We start from the raw sequence: 24,613 nt of genomic DNA on the forward strand, positions 1-24,613 counted from the left end.
TTTCTTGCATCAGTGGGAGGAAAATGCCCCAAGCGCTGGATGAAGGCAAGCAAAGGGGCCTCATCCGGCCCTCAGGCCACAGTTTGGAGAACACCGGTCTAGGGTATGATAGCCTTACCCAATCATGGAATATAAAAACAGATTCCAGCCTGTAGGGAAAATGGAGGGTAGAGGTGAAAGAAATGTATAAGAGAAGGGGGGAGGAGAAGGGCAAAGGGGGCAGATATGGGAAACTGCATCAGGCGGGAGGAGATACGAGGCAACTGAAGGTTGTAGGACTCTGTACACTTTAGAGAGCTAAACGGGGCTTAACAAGTTCAAAGCAAGGAGAGCGTCTATCTATGGGTTCCTCGGGGGTGGGTCAGCCATTACTGGATTTTCAAATCAATTACCCCAACAGCACTTCTAAACGGATCCAATCTGTATAACCCAACCCTGTACAACACCTTTCATTTTTTTGTTAATTTTAATTTTATTATTTATATCTTATTGCTCCTCCTCGTATCTCTGGGTATAAATATGAGGAGTTCAGAACCATTTTCATAAATGGTTAAAACTTGAAGAAGGGATCTAATGGTGACCATACACACAACAATTTATAAATCCATCAAAATACAATGAAAAGATTGCACTATAACAACCGTATCAATCTCCCCATTTCCCTATGACTGGATTTACCATCCAGACCAATCAGAATAATCTCCATGAAATTGTTCAGTTTCGCTCAATGACAAAGTACGAGTCTTTTCCACACTTCAGAGATCCGGGGCAGGAGGGGTGGCAGCCCTGGGCGCAGTGGTATCATGTGAGGTGGGGGGGCGCCATGTGGAGTCTACCTGCCGCTACAATCTGACAGAAATTTTGACATCAACTTTCCTACAACGGTCAGCATTGAGCTGGAGAGGAGGAGAGAGATTGGATGAGGTCTCGCTGTGTTCTCTCTCCCCACCAGGTTCTTGTGGTGAAAGGAAAAATGTGGCGAGTTTTGACCTGAAGGGGGAATTTGGGGGGTGGCGTGTGTAAGATTTGTTTAAAAAAGGGGAAATTTGTTGGGGGGGGGATTTGTGCCGAAGGGTGATTTAGGGTGATTTGTGCTGGGAGGGAGCAAGGGGGAAGAAGATTTGTGCTAGAAGGGGGGATCACTGCCCCCTTTCAATGCAGGGATCAGCGTGCCCCCATCAATACAGTGACCAGTGTGCCCCCTTCAATGCATAGACCAGCATGCCCCCATCAATGCAGAGACCAGCGTGCCCCCATCAATGCAGAGACCAGCGTGCCCCCATCAATGCAGTGACCAGCGTGCCCCCATCAATGCAGTGACCAGCGGGCCCCCATCAATGCAGAGAGATCATCGTGCCCCCATCAATGCAGAGAGACTTACCTGCAGCGGCGGCTTCTCCTCAGTCCCCCGGCGTCTCCTCGAGTCCTCCCGCCTCCTCCTCGGCCAATGGCATGCGTTCGCCTTACGGACAATCAGGAAGCGGGTCTAGGACCCGCTTTCTGATTGGCCAAGAGGAGGATCTGTGTGACAATAGCGAATTTTCATTCGCTATTGTCACACAATGGGTGGGCGGGGCTCGGGGCGCACCCTTTTCCGAAGTCGAAGGTGAGGTAAAGAAAAGGAGGGGGGCACCGGGGGCGCAGGCTGCACGGAGGAGCGGTGATTTACTGCTACACTGCCAATGTTTTTGTGCCCCCCCCTCAGCCTGCGCCCCTGCTGGGCACCGTTCTCGCCAACCCCACGGTACACCCCTGCCTGCCCATACCATAACCCCACCGCCACCATGGGCCACTCCATCCACAACATACACCTGCCCATACCATAACCCCACCGCCACCATGGGCCACTCCATCCACAATGTACGCCTGCCCATACCATAACCCCACCGCCACCATGGGCCACTCATTACACAACATACACCTGCCCATACCATAACCCCACCGCCACCATGGGCCACTCCATCCACAATGTACGCCTGCCCATACCATAACCCCACCGCCACCATGGGCCACTCCATCCATAACATACACCTGCCCATACCATAACCCCACCACCACCATGGGCCACTCCATACACAACGTTTGTGATGGAATCCGGACACCCCGACTGGGTATCTCCACCAGTAACCTGCTTCCTAAGCTCTGGAACACGGGATCCGTGATTCTGGCTATAGTTACCCCAAGAACCCGACAGTACAAGCTTTGGAGTGAAACCAGAATGAACTGTTTAATCAAACACAAAGCAGAAGGAGATGAACACTTCAGGGACAACCCCTCCCCCTTAGTCAATCCACTCAACATACCCATCCCATAATAACAATATAACAATGGAATGCAGGTATTCAACAACAACAAACCCCCACCCCACTAGCAAGAGTCTGATTAGTGCAGAGCTGGCCTGACTGGGGTTTTTGGTCACCCTGTGCCCCTTATAGACACAGGGTGACTTACACATAAGAGGGACTGGGGATGCTGGACAAGGAGTCTCCCAACCTCCCTAAAGCCATTGGGGTTCCACAAGCCCCCCAACCAAAGTGACTCACGTCACATATCTCCCCTTTCGGCAGGAGACTAACATAGAAGGAGACCCCAAACGGGTTGACTTTGAAGTTAGTCTGTAGTTCCAGTCCCCCAATGTCTGCACCCACACAGTACCCCAAACAAATTGTCTGGAACAGATCGTTACTCACCCAGCCAACCTCTGCCTCTCTTGTAGAACACAACCCCTGCTGTATAGAAGTGTGGACTGGTCCTTCTCTCTGGAGTCCATTTAGCCGCTGGAGAGAAGACAGGGGGGCTGGGCTCACTTCATCATGCTGTTGGGGATCTGGGCCGACTGCCCAGCATCCCTGGGGTACACAGGTGGAGACAGTAGTCTCATATACTTTTTCTGTATGAAAATCCCCCAGTGATTGTACAACAAGGCTGACATCCTCCTGTCCCAATGCCAGACCTTTTTCTGGGGTTGTGTAAGTGGAAACCGAAGTCCCATCCACTACCACAGGGAATCCATCTTCTATTAGTTGGGGGCAGAGGCCAGCAGCACTCTGCCATGTTGCCAGCTCTTCTGCTGGATTGCTGTCAGTGAATACCGCAGTCCCATCCACTGATATCAGCTCAAGCTGCAGTTGTGAGGTGCCGATTGCATTCTCTCCCTGGAACTCCTGCAAAGGTGACTGTTGTGGGCAGAGGCCAGTAGCATTCTGCCCAGCTTCCAGCTGTTCCACTGGGAAGTAAAGTGAAACATTGGTGACCTTGCACAAATCCTTCAGGGCCATCGATTGTTGTATGCAGGGGTCCACAGCGCCATGCTCTGAAGTCAGCTCTTCTGCAGGAGGCTCACCGGGTTGTTCCTCCTCAATAGAAAAGTCTATTAAATCCCCAGTCTCTGGTGGTGTCTGGGGATCGAGGTTCACCATCTCCTGTCTGTGGAATCCAGAAGATGTTAGTGGTGCTGGGCAGAGGCTAGCAGAGCTCTGCCCTGTTGTCAGCACTTCAGCTTTGGGAACAACAATCTCCGGAGTTTCCACTGCCGACTCATAGGCATGCTGCTGAACGCATTCTAGCAGTTTCCTGTATGCCCTTTCCAGATGCTATTCTTTCCTTAGCAAGTGTTCTAGATCAGGTTCAAGCTCTGAGACCCCTGTGAGACGGAGCATAGCCTCTCTGTATTCTCGCAGGTTCTCAAGGGTAGGTTCCCCTTCGTCACCAAACACAAACACATCTGTAAGGCTCTCCCACAGTAATCCAGGGCCACCAAAGTCATATCCCTCCGGAGAGCATTCTGATGTCTCTCCTAAATATTTCTGTTCTGTGTGCCATTGCAGAGCCCGATATTGATTGTCCAGCTCTATCTCCTGCTGGACCCGCCTGTCCAACTTAGAAACCCATTGCTCCTGGGGCCGCTCTCCCAGGAATGCCATCCGCAACTTCCGTTGATCACTGGCCTGTTCCCCAGGGGTTGGAAAGCACTTGCCCTGGTATATACCAGCAAGCTGGAGGGCGCCACTCCAGAGCCCCACCCGAATCTGCTGCCTGAGCTCCAGGTATTGATCCGCAGAGACCGTCCTGGGGTATACAGAAAGGGAGATCCGCAGCACCCCCTCAAACTCTGGTGCCAGGTCCATATCTCCGTTGTAGCCACCAGAGTCTGCTATCCCGATCTTGGATCCCGGTGGAGGTTTGGATGTCCCAGACTGCAGGAAGCATCCCACCGCTTGCCACCAATGTGACGGAATCCGGACACCTCGGCTGGGTATCTCCACCAGTAACCTGCTTCCTAAGCTCTGGAACACGGGATCCGTGATTCTGGCTATAGTTACACCAAGAACTAGACAGTACAAGTTTTGGAGTGAAACCAGAATGAACTGTTTATTCAAACACAAAGCACAAGGAGATGAACACTTCAGGGACAACCCTTAGTCAATCCACTCAACATACCCATCCCATAATAACAATATAACAATGGAATGCAGGTATTCAACAACAACAAACCCCCACCCCCACTAGCAAGAGTCTGATTAGTGCAGAGCTGGCCTGACTGGGGTTTTTGGTCACCCTGTGCCCCTAATAGACACAGGGTGATTTACACATAAGAGGGACTGGGGATGCTGGACAAGGGGTCTCCCAACCTCCCTAAAGCCATTGGGGTTCCACAAGCCCCCCAACCAAAGTGACTCATGTCACAACGTTGACATCAGCAAACCGCTCACCCACATGACGCCATACACGCTGTCTGCCATCTGCCCTGTACAGTAAAAAACAGGATTCATCCGTGAAGAGAACATCTCTCCAAAGTGCCAGACGCCATCCAATGTGAGCATTTGGCCACTCAAGTCAGTTAAAACGAGGAACTGCAGTCAGGTGGAGACCCTGATGAGGATGACGAGCATGCAGATGAACTTCCCTTTGACGATCTCTGACAGTTTGTGCAGAAATTCTTTGGTTATACAAAGCGATTGTTGCAGCAGCTGTCCGGGTGGCTGGTCTCAGACCATCTTGGGGGTGAAGATGCTGGATGTGGAGGTCCTGGGCTGGTCGCAGACCATCTTGGAGGTGAATATGCTGGATGTGGAGGTCCTGGGCTGGTTTCAGACCATCTTGGAGGTGAAGATGCTGGATGGGGAGGTCCTGGGCTGGTCTCAGACCATCTTGGAGGTGAAGATGCTGGATGTGGAGGTCCTGGGCTGGTCTCAGACCATCTTGGGGGTGAAGATGCTGGATGGGGAGGTCCTGGGCTGGTCTCAGACCATCTTGGGGGTGAAGATGCTGGATGTGGAGGTCCTGGGCTGGTCTCAGACTATCTTGGGGGTGAAGATGCTGGATGTGGAGGTCCTGGGCTGGTCTCAGACCATCTTGGAGGTGAAGATGCCGGATGGGGAGGTCCTGGGCTGATCTCAGGCCATCTTGGAGGTGAAGATGCTGGATGTGGAGGTCCTGGGCTGGTCTCAGACCATCTTGGAGGTGAAGATGCTGGATGGGGAGGTCCTGGGCTGGTCTCAGACCATCTTGGAGGTGAAGATGCTGGATGTGGAGGTCCTGGGCTGGTCTCAGACCATCTTGGGGGTGAAGATGCTGGATGGGGAGGTCCTGGGCTGGTCTCAGACCATCTTGGAGGTGAAGATGCTGGATGGGGAGGTCCTGGGCTGGTCTCAGACCATCTTGGAGGTGAGGATGCTGGATGTGGAGATCCTGGGCTGGTGTGGTTACACGTGGTCTGCGGTTGTGAGGCCAGTTGGATGTACTGCCAAATTCTCTGAAACGCCTTTGGAGACGGCTTAGGCTCCATGTACACGGGACGCTGGAAATGGCCGTTTAGGAGCAGTTGGGCGTTTTTTTCAGAAGCCCCTGAACCCATCTATATTTTATCTTATCTGTCCATGTACACCAGGTCGTTTACAGTCATTTGCAGGCAGTTGCGTTCAGGGACTGTTTTTTTAGAACGCAATTATTTGCGTTCGAACGTGTGTTTCCCGGCGTTTCAAACGCACAAACGCGTCCGAACGCGTCTGAACGCGTCCGAACGCGATGACCCACGTTTAGCGTTCGCGTTTTTCCATTTTAAAGGGGAATCATTTTTTTGACCTCTAGGAACGCTTCTAAACGCAAACGCCCGCAAACGCTGCTAAACGCGGGTACAAACGCGACCGAACGGACGTTTCAAACGTTCTAAAAATTCCAGCATTCAAAGGGACTTTTAACAACGTCCCGTGTACATGGAGCCTTATGGTAGAGAAATGAACATTCAATTCACGGGCAACAGTTCTGGTGGACATTCCTGCAGTCAGCATGCCAATTGCACCCTCCCTCAAAACTTGCCACATCTGTGGCATTGTGCTTTGTGATAAAACTGCACATTTTAGGTCTCATGCACTCTGGACATTATAAAAATGCCTGTAGCTTTGTAGTGAGTTTTTCAGCGTTATTTTTAGCGTTTTTTGGCAGTATCATTTTCTTTTACGTTTTTAGCTAAAAATCACCTCTGCTATTTTAGTGACAATGCAATGCTTGCCAGAATTACATCGCATGGCTGTTCACAGACATAGGAGAACATGCTGGGGAGACATAGAACATGCCGGGGAGACATAGGAGAATATGCTTGGGAGACATAGGAGAACATGCTGGGGAGACATAGGAGAACATGCTGGGGAGACATAGGAGAACATGCTGGGGAGACATAGGAGAACATGCTGGGGAGACATAGGAGAACATGCTGGGGAGACATAGGAGAACATGCTGGAGAGACATATGAGAACATGCCGGGGAGACATAGGAGAACATGCTGGGGAGACATAGGAGAACATGCTGGGGAGACATAGGAGAACATGCTGGGGAGACATAGGAGAACATGCTGGGGAGACATAGGAGAACATGCTGGGGAGACATAGGAGAACATGCTGGAGAGACATATGAGAACATGCCGGGGAGACATAGGAGAACATGCCGGGGAGACATAGGAGAACATGCCAGGGAGACATAGGAGAACATGCTGGGGAGACATAGGAGAACATGCCGGGGAGACATAGAACATGCTGGAGAGACATAGGAGAACATGCTGGGGAGACATAGGAGGACATGCTGGGGAGACATAGGAGAACATGCCAGGGACATAGGAGAACATGCTGGGGAGACATAGAAGAACATGCTGGGGAGACATAGGAGAACATGCTGGGGAGACATAGAACATGCTGGAGAGACATAGGAGAACATGCTGGGGAGACATAGGAGGACATGCTGGGGAGACATAGGAGAACATGCCAGGGACATAGGAGAACATGCCGGGGAGACATAGAAGAACATGCTGGGGAGACATAGAAGAACATGCTGGGGAGACATAAGAGAACATGCTGGGGAGACATAGAACATGCTGGTGAGACATAGGAGAACATGCTGGGGAGACATAGGAGGACATGCTGGGGAGACATAGGAGGACATGCCGGGGAGACATAGGAGAACATGCCAGGGAGACATAGGAGAACATGCTGGGGAGACATAGGATAACCTGCTGGGGAGACATAGGAGAACATGCTGGGGAGACATAGGAGAACATGCTGGGGAGACATAGAAGAACATGCCGGGGAGACATAGAAGAACATGCCGGGGAGACATAGAAGAACATGGAGGGGAGACATAGAAGAACATGCCAGGGAGACATACGAGAACATGCTGGGGAGACATAGAAGAACATGCCAGGGAGACATAGAAGAACATGCTGGGGAGACATAGAAGAACATGCCGGGGAGACATAGAAGAACATGCTGGGGAGACATAGAAGAACATGGAGGGGAGACATAGAAGAACATGGAGGGGAGACATAGAAGAACATGGAGGGGAGACATAGAAGAACATGCCAGGGAGACATAGAAGAACATGCTGGGGAGACATAGAAGAACATGGAGGGGAGACATAGGAGAACATGGAGGGGAGACATAGGAGAACATGCCGGGGAGACATAGGAGAACATGCTGGGGATACATAGGAGAACATGCTGGGGAGACATAGGAGAACATGCCGGGGGAGATATAGAAGAACATGCGAGGGAGACATAGAAGAACATGCCGGGGAGACATAGAAGAACATGCCAGGGAGACATAGGAGAACATGCTGGGGAGACATAGGAGAACATGCTGGAGAGACATAGGAGAATATGCTGGGGAGACATAGGAGAACATGCCAGGGAGACATAGGAGAACATGCTGGGGAGACATAGGAGAACATGCTGGAGAGACATAGAAGAACATGCTGGGGAGACATAGGAGAACATGCTGGAGAGACATAGAAGAACATGCCAGGGAGACATAGGAGAACATGCTGGGGAGACATAGAAGAACATGCCGGGGAGACATAGGAGAACATGCCAGGGAGACATAGAAGAACATGCCGGGGAGACATAGAAGAACATGCTGGGGAGACATAGAAGAACATGCTGGGGAGACATAGAAGAACATGCCGGGGAGACATAGAAGAACATGCCGGGGAGACGTAGAAGAACATGCTGGGGGGACAAAAACATAAGTATACAAATATACATCTCCGGGAATCGGCGTGATGATGTGCAGCTGACGAAGTCTATGACGCAACGCGTACAGGGGAAGGAGCCTGCACGTCATCACGCCGATTCCCGGAGACCACAGGCAGTGTTTGATACTCTGAAAGTCCGCACTACTCTAAGTGCTTAAAAGTATAAGTGCGATTTCATTCTTTATGTACAATAAATTAGCCTTATAAATCAGAGAGCACTAGATTCTTTTTTATTTCCATACCGATGCCGTATATACCTGGAGAGAGTATCAGGAGGCGGTGATGGGAAGGTGAACCAGGCAACTGTGATTATCCCAGAGCGTGTATTGACTCTCAGGAGTCTATCTCTAAGGTGAGCTGCTAATCTGTCACTTGTCACCAGGAGCACCTGGAGTGAAGCATGCAGCACCTTTGATCACATTCACAGATGAAGATTTATTTCAGTTATCACCTGTCACTTTTTTCACTGTGAATTGGGACTATTAATATTTATTTCATAATCACGGTTCACGTTTTTGATTTATCACTTCATATCACAGTTTATGGACTCATTTAGATTCATTGTGATAAGATTTGAACACAAAACATAAAACATATATATTTTATCTTCAAAAATTGATTTATTGACTTGGCGCAGCAATATTATTTACTTTACAAAAACAGAAGTGTTACATTTATAATTTTGTTCAGTGTAAATTAATCAATAAAATATTTCATTTAAACTCCAAACTTTCTATTTGTTATAAAATACTTCCCCAGGCTGGTTCAGTTATATAGAATATTCTCCATGGTTACAGCAGTGATATAAAAGTATCCATCATGTATAACCCCAGAACAATAACAGTATACAATGTATATAAGACTGGATTGGACAACCAATCAGAATCCTAGAAAAGGCCGGAATGTCTATACTCACCAGACAAGGGTTGGAGGAGGACACAGAGCAGGAGGAGAGCGGTCTGGGATCTCATGGTGTTTGGGGCTCTCATGCAGCAAATGACACAAATAGAGGATGTATAGAGAGGAAATAATAATGTGGTCAGGCCATTTCTGGGGGACGAGTCTACAGGACAACCACACGTCATACCCAGAGGTGGCAGAACATCGGCCCCCTTCTATACACATTATAGAGAGAAGAGACTTTACACCATCACACGTCACACCCAGAGGTGGCAGAACATCGGCCCCTTCTATACACATTATAGAGAGAAGAGATTTTACACCATCACACGTCACACCCAGAGGTGGCAGAACATCGGCCCCTTCTATACACATTATAGAGAGGAGAGACGTTACACCATCACACGTCACACCCAGAGGTGGCAGAACATCGGCCCCTTCTATACACATTATAGAGAGGAGAGACATCTCCACCATCACACGTCACACCCAGAGGTGGCAGACTATCGGCCCCTTCTATACACATTATAGAGAGGAGAGACATCTCCACCTTCACACATCAAAAAGTTTTCACTTCCCTCTCCGAGATGAATTCTAAAAACACTTATTTTAACCACTTCTGGACCAGAAGGTTTTAAACCAGGCCGTTTTTTGCAATTCGGCACTGCATTAATTTAACTGACAATTCCGCGGTCGTGCGACGCTGTACCCAAATAAAATTGACGTCCTTTTTTCCCCATAAATAGAGCTTTCTTTTGGTGGTATTTGATCACCTGTGCGATCTTTATTTTTTGTGCTATAAACAAAAAAATGCGACAATTCAGAAAACAAAACAATATTTTTTCATTTCTGCAATAAAACATTCCCAATAAAAAAAATGAAAAAATCTAATTTTTTCATCAATTTAGGCCAATTTGTATTCTGGTACATACATTTGGTTTAAAAAAAAAAAAATCCCAATAAGCGTATATTGCACAAAAGTTATATCGTCTACAAACTAGGGGAAAGATTTACAGTCAGGTCCATAAATATTGGGACATCGACACAATTCTAATATTTTTGGCTCTATACACCACCACAATGGATTTGATATGAAACAAACAAGATGAGCTTTAACTGCAGACTTTCAGATTTAATTTGAGGGTATTTACATCCAAATCAGGTGAAAGGTGTAGGAATTACAACAGTTTGTATATGTGCCTCCTACTTTTTAAGGGACCAAAAGTAATGGGACAATTGGTTGCTCAGCTGTTCCATGGCCAGGTGTGTGTTATTCCCTCATTATCCCATTTACAAGGAGCAGATAAAGAGTCCAGAATTAATTTAAAGTGTGCTATTTGCATTTGGAATCTGTTGCTGTCAACTCTCAATATGAGATCCAAAGAGCTGTCACTATCAGTGAAGCAAGCCATCATTAGGCTGAAAAAACAAAACAAACCCATCAGAGAGATAGCAAAAACATTAGGTGTGGCCAAATCAACTGTTTGAAACATCCTTAAAAAGAAAGAACGCACCGGTGAGCTCAGCAACGCCAAAAGACCCGGAAGACCATGGAAAACAACGGTGGTGGATGACCGAAGAATTCTTTGTCTGGTGAAGACAACACCCTTCACAACAGTTGGCCAGATCAAGAACACTCTCCAGGAGGTAGGTGTATGTGTGTCAGATCAGGAACACTCTCCAGGAGGTAGGTGTATGTGTGTCAGATCAGGAACACTCTCCAGGAGGTAGGTGTATGTGTGTCAGATCAAGAACACTCTCCAGGAGGTAGGTGTATGTGTGTCAGATCAAGAACACTCTCCAGGAGGTAGGTGTATGTGTGTCAGATCAGGAACACTCTCCAGGAGGTAGGTGTATGTGTGTCAAAGTCAACAAGCAAGAGAAGATTTCACCAGAGTGAATACAGAGGGTTCACCACAAGATGTAAACCATTGGTGAGCCTCAAAAACAGGAAGGCCAGATTAGAGTTTGCCAAACAACATCTAAAAAAGCCTTCACAGTTCTGGAACATCCTATGGACAGATGAGACCAAGATCAACTTGTAGCAGAGTGATGGGAAGAGAAGAGTATGGAGAAGGAAAGGAACTGCTCATGATCCGAAGCATACCACCTCATCAGTGAAGCATGGCAGTGGTAGTGTCATGGCGTAGGCATGTATGGCTGCCAATGGAACTGGTTCTCTTGTATTTATTGATGATGTGACTGCTGACAAAAGCAGCAGGATGAATTCTGAAGGGTTTCGGGGAATATTATCAGCTCATATTCAGCCAAATGTTTCAGAACTCATTGGACGGCGCTTCACAGTGCAGATGGATAATGACCCGAAGCATACTGCGAAAGCAACCAAAGAGTTTTTTAAGGGAATGAAGTGGAATGTTATGCAATGGCCAAGCCAATCACCTGACCTGAATCCGCGATTGAGCATGCATTTCACTTGCTGAAGACAAAACTGAAGGGAAAATGCCCCAAGAACAAGCAGGAACTGAAGACAGTTGCAGTAGAGGCCTGGCAGAGCATCACCAGGGATGAAACCCAGCGTCTGGTGATGTCCATGCGTTCCAGACTTCAGGCTGTAATTGACTGCAAAGGATTTGCAACCAAGTATTAAAAAGCTAAAGTTTGATTTATGATTGTTATTCTGTCCCATTACTTTTGGTCCCTTAAAAAGTGGGAGGCACACAGTGGCGGCTGGCGCTCAAAATTTTTAGGGGGGCGCAAACAGAAAAATGTAATAGGCATTGCACGCGGTAAAAAATTGCGTGACTTTGAGGCTCGCAAAAGTGTGAAAGGGTCCTTCAGTAATTAAGGTATAGCATGCCCCCTTTCAATGCAGAGAGACCAGCGTGCCCCCTTTCAATGCAGAGAGACCAGCGTGCCCCCTTTCAATGCACAGAGACCAGCGTGCCCCCTTTCAATGCAGAGAAACCAGCGTGCACCCTTTCAATGCAGAGTGACCAGCGTGCCCCCTTTCAATGCACAGAGACCAGTGTGCCCCCTTTCAATGCAGAGAAACCAGCGTGCACCCTTTCAATGCAGAGTGACCAGCGTGCCCCCTTTCAATGCACAGAGACCAGTGTGCCCCCTTTCAATGCAGAGAGACCAGCGTGCCCCCTTTCAATGCAGAGATTCCAGCGTGCCCCCTTTCAATGCCAAGAGACCAGCGTGCCCCCTTTCAATGCAGAGTGACCAGCGTGCCCCCTTTCAATGCAGAGTGACCAGCGCGCCCCCCTTTCAATGCACAGAGACCAGCGTGCCCCCTTTCAATGCAGAGATGCCAGCGTGCCCCCTTTCAATGCAGAGAGACCAGCGTGCCCCCTTTCAATGCACAGAGACCAGCGTGCCCCCTTTCAATTCAGAGAGACCAGCGTGCCCCCTTTCAATGCAGAGTGACCAGCATGCCCCCTTTCAATGCAGAGTCACCAGCGTGCCCCCCTTTCAATGCACAAAGACCAGCGTGCCCCCTTTCAATGCAGAGATGCCAGCGTGCCCCCTTTCAATGCAGAGATGCCAGCGTGCCCCCTTTCAAAGTAGAGACCAGCGTGCCCCCTTTCAATGCAGAGAGACCAGCGTGCCCCCTTTCAATGCAGAGTGACCAGCGTGCCCCCTTTCAATGCAGAGTGTCCAGCGTGCCCCCCTTTCAATGCACAGAGACCAGCGTGCCCCTTTTCAATGCAGAGATGCCAGCGTGCCCCCTTTCAATGCAGAGAGACCAGCGTGCCCCCTTTCAAAGCAGAGACCAGCGTGCCCCCTTTCAATGCAGAGAGACCAGCGTGCCCCCTTTTAATGCACAGTGACCAGCGTGCCCCCTTTCAATGCACAGTGACCAGTGTGCCCCCTTTCAATGCACAGTGACCAGCCTGCCCCCTTTCAATGCACAGTGACCAGTGTGCCCCCTTCAAAACAGTGACCAGCGTGCCGCTTCAATGCAGTGACCAGCATACATGCCCCCTTCAATGCAGTGACCAGCGTACTTGCCCCCTTCAATGCAGTGACCAGCGTACATGCCCCCTTTCAATGCAGTGACCAGTGTGAGTGCCCCCTTCAATGAAGTGACCAGCGTACATGCCCCCTTCAATGCAGTGCCCAGCGTACGTGCCCCCTTCAATGCAGTGACCAGCATACATGCCCCCTTCAATGCAGTGACCAGCTTACATGCCCCCTTCAATGCAGTGACCAGCATACATGCCCCCTTCAATGCAGAGACCAGCGTGCATGCCCCTTCAATGCAGTGTGGCCCCCCGAGACCAGTGCATTTACCTGGATCAGCAGCGGCGGCGCCGCCTTCTCCTCAATCCCCCGGCGCGTCTCCTCCAGTCCTCCCGCTCCCGCCTCCTCCTCGGCCAATGGCATGAGGTTTGCCTTGCAGCCAATCAGGAATCAGGTATTAGACCCGCTCCCTTATTGGCCAGGAGGAGGATCCTTCAATGCAGTAACCAGCGTACATGCCCCCTTCAATGCAGTGACCAGCGTACATGCCCCCTTCAATGCAGTGACCAGCGTACATGCCCCCTTCAATGCAGTGACTAGCGTGCGTGCCCCCTTCAATGCAGTGACCAGCGTAAATGCCCCCTTCAATGCAGTGACCAGCGTACATGCCCCCTTCAATGCAGTGACCAGCATACATGCCCCCTTCAATGCAGTGACCAGCGTACATGCCCCCTTAAATGCAGTGACCAGCGTACATGCCCCCTTCAATGCAGTGACCAGCATACATGCCCCCTTCAATGCAGAGACTAGCGTGCGTGCCCCCTTCAATGCAGTGTGGCCCCCCCGAGACCAGTGCATTTACCTGGATCAGCAGTGGCGGCGCCGCCTTCTCCTCAATCCCCCGGCGTGTCTCCTCCAGTCCTCCCGCTCCCGCCTCCTCCTCGGCCAATGGCATGAGGTTTGCCTTGCGGCCAATCAGGAATCAGGTATTAGACCCGCTCCCTGATTGGCCAGGAGGAGGATCCGTGTGACAATAGTGAATTTTCATTCGCTATTGTCACACAATGGGTGGGGTCGGAGCGCACTGCTCGGTGCCCCGGGTCCACCCTTTGCTGCAGCCTATTAGAGCCTCTGGCTCTAATCAGGTGATGCAATAAAAAAAAGCCCCATTGAACTCCATGCGTCCGGCGCCCCTGCATGCAGATTAGGGGCCGGACGCATGGATAGGGGGGGCAGCATGTACATCATCTTTAGAAGAGGCTTCCTTCTGGGACAACGGCCATGCAGACCAATTTGATGCAGTGTGCGGCGTATGGTCTGAGCACTGACAGGCTGACCCCCCACCCCTTCAACCTCTGCAGCAATGCTGGCAGCACTCATACGTCTATTTCCCAAAGACAACCTCTGGATATGACGCTGAGCACGGCACTCAACTTCTTTGGTGGACCATGGTGAGGCCTGTTCTGAGTGGAACCTGTCCTGTTATACCGCTGTACGGTCTTGGCCACCGTGCTGCAGCTCAGTTTCAGGGTCTTGGCAATCTTCTTATAGCCTAGGCCATCTTTATGTAGAGCAACAATTCTTTTTTTCAGATCCTCAGAGAGTTCTTTGCCATGAGGTGCCATGTTGAACTTCCAGTGACCAGTATGAGAGAGTGAGAGCGATAACACCAAATTTAACACACCTGCCCCCCATTCACACCTGAGACCTTGTAACACTAACGAGTCACATGACACCGGATGGAAGACGGGCGAAGATAGATGCGGCTGCCAGCGGGGACAATACGGGCTTCGTTAGCAGGTAAGTGTCACATAATGTGCTAGTATGCTATGCATACTAGCACATTATGCATTTACTTTGCAGGGAAGGAAAAAAAATGGAAGACTTTACTTCCTCTTTCAAAAATCTATCTATTGCTCTTTAAAATCTATCTATCTCTCTCTCTCTGTATCTCTCTCTCTCTCTACATCTATCTCACTCTACATCTATCTATCTATCTATCTATCTATCTATCTATCTATCTATCTATCTATCTGTCTATCTGTCTATCTGTCTATCTGTCTATCTGTCTGTCTGTCTGTCTGTCTGTCTGTCTGTCTGTCTGTCTGTCTGTCTGTCTGTCTATCTATCTATCTATCTATCTATCTATCTTCAAACCTTTTCTATCTATCTTCAAACCTTTTCTCTCTCTCTCTCTATCTCTCTATCCAGAGGCGTAACTAGAACCTTCAGGGCCCTGATGCAAGAAACCATGAAGGGCCCCCCAGACCCCTGGCCGGGGCCCTTACCTTCAAGCCCAGGGCTCTTCCCACTAATCCTGGGGCTCTTTACACTCGTTGCATGGCCTTTTATTACGGTCCCGCAGCAGGATTCTTTCACAAGTTCTGCAGTGGGCCCCCTTCCTGCAATCTTGTGGGCCCCCTTCTTGCAATCTTAGGGCCTCCCCACAGTGGTGCAATGCCAGGGTCCGGTCGCAAGTGTGACCCTTGCGATCCTGGAAGTTCACCCACTGGTTTGCTACCGGGCCCCCTGGAGCATGGGGCCCGGTAGCGATTGCAACCCCTGCATCCCCTGTAGTTACGCCCCTGTCTCTATCTCTCTGTATCTCTCTCTCTCTCTGTATGTATATATCTATCTCTCTCTACATCTCTCTCTCTCTCTCTCTCTCTCTCCCTCTGTATGTATGTATATATATATATATATATATATATATATATATATATATCACGATCCGCACTTACCAGAATAAACCACAATGATCAGATCCGCATTTTCCAAAATTGACCACACTCATCAGATCCGCACTCACCAGAATAAACCACAGTGATCACATCCACACTCACAAGAATGAACCACTGTCATTAGATCCGCACTGACCAGAATAAACCACAGTCATCAGATCTACACTCACCAGAATAAACTACAGTCATTAAATCCTCAATCACCAGAATAAACCACAGTGATCAGATCCGCATTTACCAGAATAAACCACAGTGATCAGATCTGCACTCACCAGACAGAAATACCTATCTTTCTCAGGAAAAGACACACCAGCTCAAAGAATCCTCCCCTATTAGCATGGAGGGCAGCTTGGGACTACAGACTGCCAGGATTTTTGGTAAGCAATATACAGTATGATCTGACATGAAGTAGGGTTCAATAACTTCCATTCTTTCTTTCTTAGTATATTTTTCTTATCAGCTTTTTCAAACTTCAATTCCTTTTTTTGCCCCCGTTCAAAACGGTGCAACTTGTCATGCGGTTTGCCAGGTCCAAATTGCATGACAAGTCGCACCCTATTGTCGGCAATGGAACTGTCCAAATCGGTGCAACAGCGGCTTTGCGGTGCCGCCCCATTTTTAAAAAAGGGTCCTGCACAAGTTTTTGCGATTTCAGGTGCGACTTGCATAGACATCTGAGCATGAAGTCACACAGATGTTAGCCAAGTTGCTGCAACATGCAGCTTTGCATGAAGATGCACAATTACAAAGTCGGATTCAGTGTGAGCGGGGACTTAAACATAGGGTTAGGCTTAGTGGTAATTGTTAGGATTATTGGTTATCATTAGAGTTAGGCTTAGTAGTAATAGTTAGGGTTATTGGTAATCATTAGGGTTAGGCTTAGTGGTAATTGTTAGGATTATTGGTAATCATTAGGGTTAGGCTTAGTGGTAATTGTTAGGGTTATTGGTAATCATTAGGGTTAGGCTTAGTAGTAAGTGTTAGGCTCTATGTACACGGGACGTTGTAAATGGCCGTTTGGGAGCAGTTGGGCGTTTTTTTTCAGAGGCCCCTGAACCCATCTGCATTTTATCTTATCTGTCCATGTACACAGGGTCGTTTACAGTCATTTGCAGGCAGTTGAGTTCAGGGACATTTTTTAGAACGTGTGTTTCCCGGCGTTTCAAACGCAGAAACGCGGCCGAACGTGACCAAACGTGACCGAACGTTATACGTTTTTTTTCTTCCATTCAAAATCAATGGTTCCCTATGGGAGCCTATTGATTTGAATGGAAGTCGCACCACAAGTCGGGTCTGGTATGGAATTTGAGGGTAGCCCCACGCCGAAAAAAAGGCGTGGGGTCCCCCCCAAAATCCATACCAGACCCTTATCCGAGCATGCAGTATAGCCATTGTGGGCGTGGCCCCCGATGATGTCATCGGGAGGCCCCGCCCCTCATGTCACAGATGACGTCATCTGTGACATGAGGGGGCGGGGCCTCCCGATGACGTCATCGGGGGCCCCGCCCACAATGGCTATATAACAAGCTGCAGAGACTGGAGACCGGCATAATCACCGGAGACATCGTTGGAGGAGGACCGGAGGAAGAAGAAGAAGAGAAGAGCTGAGGGCAAAAGAGCAGAAGAGCGGACAGAAAAAGAGCAGAAGAGCGGACAGCAAAAGAGCAGAAGAGCGGACAGAAAAAGAGCAGAAGACCAGAAGACCAGGAGAGGGAGAAGACCAGAGCAGAGAAGAACAGATGAAGATTTTTAATAAACTTTCCAAAACGTCTCCTGTCGTTATTTCCATACACTGCCTTTTATGGGGTGAATGGGAAGGGGTACAGTGTACCCCATACCCATTCACATAGGGAGGGGGTCCGGGATCTGGGGGGCCCCCTTGTTAAAGGGGGCTTCCAGATTCCGATGAGCCCCCTGCCCGCAGACCCCCACAACCACCGGCCAGGGTTGTAGGGATGAGGCCCTTGTCCCCATCAACATGGGGGCAAGGTGCTTTGAGGTGGGGGGTGCAGAGCTCCCCCTGCCCCAAAGCACCAACACCCCCCCATGTTGAGGGCATGTGGCCTGGTATGGTCCAGGGGGGGTGGGGCCGCTCGCTCGTCCCCTCCCCCTTCCTGCCCTACCGGGCTGCATGCTCGGATAAGGGTCTGGTATGGATTTTGGGGGGGACCCCACGCCATTTTTCGGCATGGGGCTACCCTCAAATTCCATACCAGACCCAAAGGGCCTGGTTTGGAACCTGGGGGGGACCCCCACGCAGATTTTTTCCCATTTTTGGTGTGGAGTTCCCCCTCAAGATTCTCACAGTGCAAGTCGCGTCGCAAGTCGGATCATCCTGATCCGACTTGCGGTGCGACTTCCATTCAAATCAATAGGCTTCCATAGGGAACCATCGATTTTGAATGGAGGCAGAAAAAACGCTGCTAAAAGCAACGTGGCCAAACGTGAAATAACGCCAATGGAAAAGGCTACTGAAAGCATATTTAACAGCTGCTTTTTCCCGGCGTCAGAACTAGCTTTGCAGGACGTTTTTTCTAACGTCCCCTGTACATGGAGCCTTAGGGTTATTGGTAATTATTAGGGTTAGGCTTAGCGGTAATTGTGAGGGTTATTGGTAATCATTAGGGTTAGGCTTAGTGGTAATTGTTAGGGTTAGTGGTGTCACGTACCTGGAGATGGAGCCTGACCTGGAGAGGAAGGCAATTATCAAGGGTACCAGTACCTCCGGCCTGGTACCCCTGATAATATAACAGGAGGCACAGAAGCCTGGAGTGGCATGAGTGCCTAGAAGTTTGGATAGTGAAGGCTGCAGATGTGAGGTCTGTGCGTACTTGGATGCAGGCAGGATTGTGACGCAGGGCAGCGGGTACTGGGCAGGCTGACTGGAAGCAGACAGAAGATATAAGGATGGCCGGTTACACAGCACGTTCAGGCAAGCCGGGTCGGTAACTAGCCGGCACATCAGGAACAGAGCGCATGCGCGCATTCGCGAGTCATGTGAACAGGAATTCTCTGTCCATGGGTTCGGCTAATAGGCTTTCTCCATCTGCACATAACTATGTGCCTGGGCTTCTTCTTCCCTGACAAGAGGTAATCATTAGGGTTAGTGGTAATTTTTAGTGTTAGTGGTAATCTGGTGCTAGGATTATTGCTCCCAATCTGGCGTGTGGTGATATATAACATGTATATCACAATCAACATTTTCATACGTAGGCACCCCAATGCATTTGTTTAAGTTTGTTTGTGCGTATATGTAGCATTTGACATTATTCCTCCCACTGACACCAATGATGGGCACTATTCCTCCCACTGACATCAATGATGAGACACTATTCCTCCCACTGACACCAATGATGGGCACTATTCCTCCCACTGACATCAATGATGAGACACTATTCCTCCCACTGATACCAATGATGGGACACTATTCCTCCCACTGACATCAATGATGAGACATTATTCCTCCCACTGATACCAATGATGGGGCACTATTCCTCCCACTGACATCAATGATGGGACACTATTCCTCCCACTGACACCAACGATGGGCCACTATTCCTCCCACTGACACCAATGATGGGGAACCATTCCTCCCACTGACACCATTAATGGGGCACTATTCCTCCCACTGACATCAATGATGAGACACTATTCCTCCCACTGACACCAATGATGGGACACTATTCCTCCCACTGATACCAATGATGGGACACTATTCCTCCCACTGACATCAATGATGGGCCACTATTCCTCCCACTGACACCAATGATGGGGAACCATTCCTCCCACTGACACCATTAATGGGGCACTATTCCTCCCTCTGACATCAATGATGGGGCACTATTCCTCCAACTGACACCAATGATGGGGCACTATTCCTCCCACTGACACCAATGATGGGGAGCTATTCCTCCCACTGACACCAACGATGGGGCACTATTCCTCCCATTGACACCAACGATGTGGCGCTATTCCTCCCACTGACACCAACGATGGGGCACTATTCCTCCCACTGACACCAATGATGGGGCACTATTCCTCCCACTGACACCAATGATGGGGCACTATTCCTCCAACTGACACCAATGATGGGGCACTATTCCTCCCACTGACACCATTGATGGGGTATTAGTCCTCCCACTAACACCAATGATGGGGCACTAAGGGCCAAATAAAGGCAAGGGAAGGGACACATCTGGCCTGTGGCCGCAGTTTGGAAACATTGTTCTAAATGATTAGGCAAGGGATGGGACACTATTCCTCCCACTGACACCAATGATGGGCACTATTCCTCCCACTGACATCAATGATGAGACACTGTTCCTCCCACTGACACCAATGATGGGCACTATTCCTCCCACTGACATCAATGATGAGACACTGTTCCTCCCACTGACACCATTAATGGGGCACTATTCCTCCCACTGACATCAATGATGAGACACTATTCCTCCCACTGACACCAATGATGGGACACTATTCCTCCCACTGATACCAATGATGGGACACTATTGATCTTTTATTGAAAAGAATCAAGCAACATATTTTATACAAAAGTAAAAAACAGAACTATAGTACAATATTCCAACAAAAAAAACAAAGGAATTCACATCCATGTGCAGAATATATACAATATATACATAATCCACTTCCAACATTCTTAGAAAACTATTTACATAAAGCAGCAGAGAGGGCCTAAGAGGCACAACCCATCACCTATGTATGCAGCCATTTATCAAAAACTGAGCATTAAGAAAAAATCTAGGGTGATAAGAGACAGAAAGCCACACCCGGGAAAGAGACTCCTGGCAGTCAGGGAGGCTTGAAACCCCTCCACGCCTTCAGCCAAGCCCCCTGACCCCACTTGTCTCTCTCAAGCGCCCGAATCTTCCCCACCTCATGCAGAATGTCACACACCACCACCTGAACAGGAAGGATTTTACGCCGAAGGGTGACCTGACACCGTGCGTTCCATGTGTAATAACGGACTACTAAACTAACTAAAAAAAGTGTATCCAAACAAAAGCCCCCACCAGTATTGAATGCTCCGTACACCCACTCAGCATAACCCAGCCTGGAGAGGAAAGGAACACCGAGGGCCCGCCCAACCTGTTTGTATACCTCTATGTTAAAAGGGCATTGAAGCAGAAAATGGTCCATAGTCTCCTCCTCACCTGCACATTCCTCCCGAGGACAACCACGATCCATCCCACTGCGGAATTTCAAATTGCCCCGAACATAGAGCCTCCCGTGGAAGCACAACCAGGCCAGATCCCTGAATTTAAGGGGGACTCTAGCCAAATTAATCAATCTTAACCCTTCCCTCAAAATTGGGCCTGGGCAATCCCTTAAGGCCAGTGGGTCATGAAAGACTTCACTCAAGACTCGGCTCATAAGGACTTTCCTCGGAGCGGATCTGAGATCTTCAGCCGACAGTCGCCACTGCCGCAGCAACTTCAGACACGGAGCGACATAGGCTGGGAGCTGACCACGATGACCCCTGAGATTCTTCACTTGGCCACCTTCTTCCCAAAGTCGCAGAAAAGGCCTAAACCAAGATCTAAACATGCCTGCCCATCCAGGAGGTTCCACTGCAAGCATACTACCAATGTTAAACTTGAGAAATAGCAGTGAAAAGAAAAGAACGGGGTTGACCATACCTAAGCCACCCTCCCTCCTGGATAGATAGGTGACATTCCTCTTGATGGGGTTCAGTCTGTTCCCCCACAGCATCTGGAAGAACACACTATAGATCCTAGCATAGAGAGACACTGGCAAGATGCAGACAGGGCTGACATACAAGAAGATCGGTATCAGGTAAGTCTTAATCAGATCAACCCTTTCCCTCAGAGATAACTTCCATCTCTTCCAGCTGACCACCTTAGTATTGGCAACTTCCAGCCTGCCCTCCCAGTTTTTGAGGCCATAATCGCCAGGTCCAAATTCAATGCCTAATATCTTAATTTTTTCCTGGGGCACTGGAAAAGTGTCCGGGAGATCAAACCCCTCACCTTCCTTTCCCATCCAAAAAACTTCACTCTTTTCCTGATTGATCTTGGAGCCTGATGCTTCAGAGTACCGTGATGTCAGAGAGACCACCTCCTCCGCTTCATCTGTCCCAGTGACAATCACTGACACATCATCCGCATAGGCAACAACCCTCAAAGGCGGCTCACCCGGGATTCCCACTGGTACCCCACACAACATGCTGCTCTCTAGCCTCCTGATGAAGGGGTCGATTGCAAACACATAGAGCAGGGGACTCAGCGGACAACCCTGGCGCACCCCAGAACCAACCTCAAAGGACTGTCCAACCCAACCATTAACAAGAGGGAAGCTTTCTGCCCCCTTATACAAAACTTTTAACCAATCGACAAAACCACCCGGCAGACCGTACTTACTAAAGAGCAACCACAGGTACTCATGGTTGACACGATCGAAAGCCTTTGCCTGATCCAATGCCAGTAGATACTTTCCCCAGCCTGCAGCCCTGCACTGCTCCAAGGCCTCCCGGACAGCTAAAACCGCTGTGAAGGTGCTCCTACCCTGGATCGAACAGTGCTGATGGCGAGAAAGCAAAGACTCTGCTACTGCCGATAGGCGCCAGAAAAGTATCTTCGCCAGCACCTTTCTATCGACATTGAGAAGGCTGATGGGGCGCCAATTCTCAATCATCGAAGGATCTTTACCTTTTGAAAGAAGAATCACAGCTGAGTGTCTCATGGAAGGGGGAAGCACCCCCTCAGCAAGACAACTGTTAAAAATCTCTACCAAATGTGGGGCCAGAATAGACTTAAAGGCTTTGTAAAACTCAGCCGTCAGACCATCCGGTCCAGGTGACTTCTTGATGGCAAGCTGTTCAATTGCCCTCGTCACCTCTTCAACTGTGATCTCTTCTGTCAAATTCATCAAAGGGACATCTCCACCATTTAGACCTGGAATAGAGTCCAAAAAGCTTTCCATCTTGTCTCGGTCAAGCTCCTTCCTCCCAAGAAGTTCAGCATAAAAAGACCTCACGACCTCCAGGATCCCTGACCTGGACTTTGTCAAGGAACCTGTACTATCCTTAAGGCCAACGACCATCTTAACAGCTACACCCTGTTTGCAGTTCTGGTAAGGGTCAGGCGAGTGGTATTTCCCATAGTCCCGCTCCAGAACCAAAGAGGTATGCCGGTCATATTGACACTTCCTGAGGAGGATTTTCACTTCAGAGATTGCCCCAGGATCTCCTCCTCTCGAGACAAGAATATCCAGCTTCCTCCGCAAACGTTGGTAGGTCATGTATCTATTAAACTGTTTTTTATTGGCTAGGCCCCTGAAGAATCCAGCAATCCTCTTTTTGGTCAGCTCCCACCACTCAGCCTTGCTGCTACAAAAGTCCAGGATGGTCACCTGTGCCTGAAAGAATTCCTCAAAGGATTGTCTAACATGTTCTTCCTCAAGGAGAGTCGAATTTAATCTCCAGATGCCTTTGCCCCTCTGAGGGAAATCTGAAGCATTCAAGACCACAGATAGCATACAGTGATCAGAGAACTCCACCGCCTGCACCACTGGGGGTGAGAAAGCAGAGGCCTCCTTCAAAAAAAAACCTATCTATCCTACTCTGACTATTACCTCGATGAAAGGTGAACCCTGTGTCATCCGGGAGGTGCTTAATGTGCACATCCACAAGACCAGCATCCCTAACCATACTATTTAAAAAAACGCTATCATATCCCAGCCGGTCATTGAAGTCCTTCCTGTCCTTGGGCCTAGTCACAGTATTAAAGTCACCTCCAAAAACCACTTGCCGGGATGTAAAAAGAAATGGCTTGATCCTTGTAAAAAGGCATTTCCTGTCCCACTTTGTGTGCGGCCCATAGATATTAATTAGGCGCAGGTCCTGCCCTCCCACAAGAACGTCTAAGACCATACATCTCCCAATCTCCACCTCAATAACCCGCCGGACAGTTACCATGCCGGTTTTAAACAACACCGCCACCCCGCCGTAAGGCTCAGCCGCAAGAGACCAGTAAGATGGACCATACCTCCACTCTCTCTTGGCCATATGAATATCTGCCAAGGAGGTGAGCCTAGTCTCCTGCAAAAATAAAATTTCAGCATCTAATTGGCTGAACAAAAATAAGGCCATAGAACGAGCTCTTACCGACTTAATGCTGGCGACATTTATTGTCACCACTTTTAACGGAGGGGGAACCGCCATTTGGGTTATTGGGTGGATTGCTTCTTAGCTCCCCTCTGCTGCTCATCACCAGAAGCCTCTCTCTTTCTTGAAGCCTCCTCCAACTCCATTTCAATATCTGAATTCTGCTCAGAAGAATCCCCAGATGAGGAGATATCCCAAGCAGAAGCCCTAGAACGGTTGGAGACAGTCACTGAGGCATCCTGTCCCTGTTCCGTCCTCACCGTCTGTCTCTTCCGCCTCACAACCTTCCTTCTCTCCTCCAGGTACTGAAGGTCAGATTCAGAGATGCTTTCATCTCTTGTTTTCTTCTTCTTCTTTGAAGTCTTCACAGAAGACTTCT

General features: G+C 49.2%; 1 protein-coding gene across 1 annotated transcript in view; it reads right to left on the reverse strand.

The window, feature by feature from the left end:
- Window positions 1–9,539, reverse strand: part of CD2 (CD2 molecule) — a gene marked incomplete at its 3' end in the record, with an annotated part of 56,638 nt that extends 47,099 nt beyond the window's left edge. The window contains exon 1 of the mRNA XM_082246338.1: window positions 9,437–9,539. Coding sequence (XP_082102464.1) covers window positions 9,437–9,509 — 73 coding nt within the window. The 5' untranslated portion in view covers window positions 9,510–9,539. The remainder of the gene's footprint in view (window positions 1–9,436) is intronic.
- Window positions 9,540–24,613: the final 15,074 nt, after the last annotated feature.

The sequence above is a fragment of the Pelophylax lessonae genome, assembly GCF_965119305.1.
Source record: "Pelophylax lessonae genome assembly, chromosome: 2".
Classification (NCBI taxonomy): domain Eukaryota; kingdom Metazoa; phylum Chordata; class Amphibia; order Anura; family Ranidae; genus Pelophylax; species Pelophylax lessonae.